The 3,596-nt window shown below is 49.6% G+C and overlaps 1 protein-coding gene across 1 annotated transcript in view; it reads right to left on the bottom strand.

Annotated features, from left to right (window-relative positions):
* Positions 1-242: 242 nt before the first annotated feature.
* LOC108572269 (PR domain zinc finger protein 1) overlaps positions 243-3,596 on the bottom strand; it is a 4,463-nt gene continuing 1,109 nt past the window's right edge. The window contains exons 3-7 of the mRNA XM_017934472.1: positions 3,127-3,252; positions 2,913-3,039; positions 974-2,836; positions 545-886; positions 243-403 (exon numbers count right to left, since the gene is read on the bottom strand). Coding sequence (XP_017789961.1) covers positions 243-403; positions 545-886; positions 974-2,836; positions 2,913-3,039; positions 3,127-3,252 — 2,619 coding nt within the window. The remainder of the gene's footprint in view (positions 404-544; positions 887-973; positions 2,837-2,912; positions 3,040-3,126; positions 3,253-3,596) is intronic.

The raw sequence follows: 3,596 nt of genomic DNA, 5'->3' as shown, positions 1-3,596 counted from the left end.
TTTTATACATTTTACATTTTACACGCTGCTTACGACGAATGAAATTAAGAAAAAGTACGGTTCAGAAAAGATTCCTCTCTGTGTTCCCTTGATTCGTCGAAGGGGAAACGTATAAAACGAGTAATGGTGTTCCCACACTACCACCTCACGAGGGCAACGTCGTTTTCGTTTGTCGTGAGCAACTCGTTTACTATTCCACGGCTGGATTCTGCGCTTGAGCGAAAGGGCTCATACCCCCGTTCTTAGGTGCACTCGATTATGTGAGGCTGGGAGGTCTCTATGACGCTTGGACGTCCCACTGAATTCTCCAGGTTGTGGAGAGACGTAGAGTGTGGCCCGTGTGTGGATCCATGCCTCTCGTAATTATCGATGTGCTCCAGTTCGCATTCCTTCGGCATGTTTCCTGCAATCACAGGAAAACAATCTCCTTCAAGACATTTTTCTCTCCGTCTAATTGTATCACTTTCGTCTCTCATTGACGAACGAACGGAACGTCGCTGAAGAAAAAGAAAGAAAGGAAGCGCGTGCTTCTTTATTCACTTACCGACATTCATGTCAGGCCCATACTCGTAATACGTCGGCGAACCCACTGCCGCGGCAAGGGCAAGCTCGTCCTCGATATTATTCGGCCTGCAGCTGGTCGTTTTCCAGTGGGTCCTAAGGCCACTCGCGCTAATGTACTTCTTGTCGCAGCCTTGGCAGGTGTACGGCCTTTCGTTCGTGTGTAACCTCTTGTGCAGCTTCAGGTGAACGAACTGGGTGAATTTCGCGGGGCACAGGTCACAGGCGTAGGGCTTTTGGCCGGAATGCAGTCTCAGGTGGGTCTTTAGGTTCGAGGTTGAGCTGAACCTCTTCTTGCAGATCTCGCATTGATGTGGTTTTTCACCTGTAATCGTCGAATCAGCAATCCCTCTCGATCCGAATCTTCCACTTTAAAATTACACACGCATATAAATGAAATGAAAACACTTACCTGTGTGCACGAGATGATGCTTCTGCAAATGGGCCAGCTGTGTGAAGCTCTTGGTGCACACGTTGCACTTGAACGGTCTCTCCCCGGAATGAGTCCTCAGGTGTACCTTGAGATTTGACAGCTGGCCGAATGTCTTGCAGCAGACGTTGCACTCGTAATGCATTTTCCCGTCTTTCTTCTTCAACGGGTACGGCAGCGACCTGTAGCCCCTGGACCCTTGCGAGTTTGGACTCAACGAGCCACTCTGCGAGCAGCCGTGATCGTCCGGAGACAAAGAACTCGCCGGTGAATATCTGTTTAGCGAGGAGGAGTTGGCGTGAATGGTGAGGCCAGGATGGTGACCCAGGTGAAGATTGTGCGTGCCAGCGATCAACGTCTGATTAGTGTCGATCTGCATCGTCGACGAGGTGGGCAACTGGTGGCTGCTCGTTGCAGCCTCCAGTCTTCTTCCATCTGCCCTCTCGTAGACCACGTTTCCGCTAGGAGTCGGCGAGTAGGCGGTGCAGTTAATGGACAAGGGCGCCACGTTGTGATGCAACGAGCCATTCTGATGATAGATACCGTACGGATAGGACGAAGGTGATTGAATCGGTGAAATAGGCGAGACACTCTGGTTGCTGCTCGCCGCTGAGTTAGGATACACCGGGCTGGAATCGATCTGACATCCTCCGGAACTCGAGTACAGTATCGTAGGAGTGGATGCACCTGTAGGATTGGCAGAGGGCGATGGACTCTTGGTCTTCCTCTTGGGTGGACAGCTACTAGACGTCGTTGACGAATGAAGATTACTGGTGGACGTCAGTATCGTGCTAGACGATAGAACGTTCACGTTCGAGTGGTGACTGTTCGTGTTGCTGGACGAATGAATGGTCCCTGGGTGAGATTGCAGGACGTTGCTCGGGCCGGTACTGGAATGCAGATTGCCCGTACTCGAGTGTAGACTCCCCGTACTCGAATGCAAGTTACTCGTTGGACTTTGCATCGGTAGCGTGCTGTTACCACTGGTAGAATTAACACAGGTATCCGCTTGCATAGGTAGATTCGAGCTGGAGTCAGGACTGCACGGTAGAATGTTCCCGTAGCGGTGAGATTTTTTGTAGGAGTACGCCATCTCCGTTGGACTGGATGGCGGTGGAGTAACAGAGTCCACGTGAGTCTGATGATGCATTTGATGCTGTTGATGATGCTGCTGTTGGGCTCCATTGTGATGATGGTTGTGACTGTTGTTGTTGTTATCGGTGCTGCTACGTAGGAGGATGTTTTCAAGGATGGAACTGCTCGGGCTGGTTAGATAGGCTGGTCTGCCGGAAACAGGCAGATTACCCTTGACCTCGGACTCGTAGAAAGGCTTCGGATTCTTCTCCGGAATCTCGTCTTCGTTCACGGTGGATAGAACGGCGTTCTTCTGTAGAACAATTATGGGGGACACAGGCTTCTGCAATTCTGGGGTCACCGCTCTGCTGGGTAGTTCTTGATCTTTGTCCTTTCCGTTCGCGTCCAGGCTCTTCGACGTCTGAAAGTTCCCGTAGGTCTTTGTGATCTTGATCTTAACCTTCCTGTACTCGTTCTTCGCCGCTGCATTGTCCTGCTTGAGCACCTCGTTGCTGCACACCGACGTCTTCGCGTTTTTGCTGAAATCCAGCACGTAGTTGTTCTCCGAGTCTGACTCGCTGCTTTCTTCCGGGGGCGTGAGGATCTCGTCGTGATAACCGTTCGAATGGTAGCCCTCGTCTGATCTAACGGAACCGTCCGTTGGAGTCATTTGAGAACGTCTCTCGTAGATCGACGAGTCTTTCAACGGCGACACCACGTCCACCGCGGGTGGGATTTCGGTTGGTAACGCAGACTGTTGTACTTGTTGTCCTGTAACGGTACGAAATAATAATGGTCACGTTGAAGTGTCAAGTGAACCAGATAGATATCGGTATATCGCACTCACGTATTCTTTGAAGCATTAGTTCACCCGTCAGAGGGTAATTGAGCCTTTCAGCGAACTCTCTGCAATACCACACCAGAAGCTCTTGGTTCGGTAGTATCGGCTTGATTGTGTAAAAATAAATGTTCATCTGGAAAAGGCAAGGACGATCGAGATGAGCATCGATCCGATTATAGACCGTATACACACGTGGCTGAACAGCATCAATTCGACTCACCTTATACTGGCATGCTATTAGGTTCTGCGATTCGGACGAATAAGCCGGGTTTACGTAACGCATCCAATTTGATTTCTGGACGTCGTAACCGTCGATGTAGTAGAACAGCTCGTTGTTCTTGTACACCTATCGTGAGGAAAAGGTATAAACCTCTCGGTTTGGAAGTAACGTGTGCGATTTGAACGATGACATTTATAATAGAGGAAACGGAATGATATATGGAGATGAAACCTTAACTAAAGTATAGAAGTAGAAACTAAATCTTTCGTGGTTTCGAAGTGGTGGTTAAAGCATGGAAATATCGGCGATTTAGCAGGGAGAATCGAGAGAGGGAACCAAGTCTCTCTATCATAACTCATCAATTCGTTACGAGGCATCAATGGCTTCGCGAGTTTCGCTTTAAGGCTCGCTTAGATCGGCTGAAACCAGTTTCTGGTCTTTGCAGGCTTCTCTCTCTATCTTCCTCTTCC

Source organism: Habropoda laboriosa, unplaced genomic scaffold, assembly GCF_001263275.1.
Source record: "Habropoda laboriosa isolate 0110345459 unplaced genomic scaffold, ASM126327v1 scaffold34, whole genome shotgun sequence".
Classification (NCBI taxonomy): domain Eukaryota; kingdom Metazoa; phylum Arthropoda; class Insecta; order Hymenoptera; family Apidae; genus Habropoda; species Habropoda laboriosa.
This window is presented reverse-complemented; position numbering and strand designations above follow the sequence as displayed.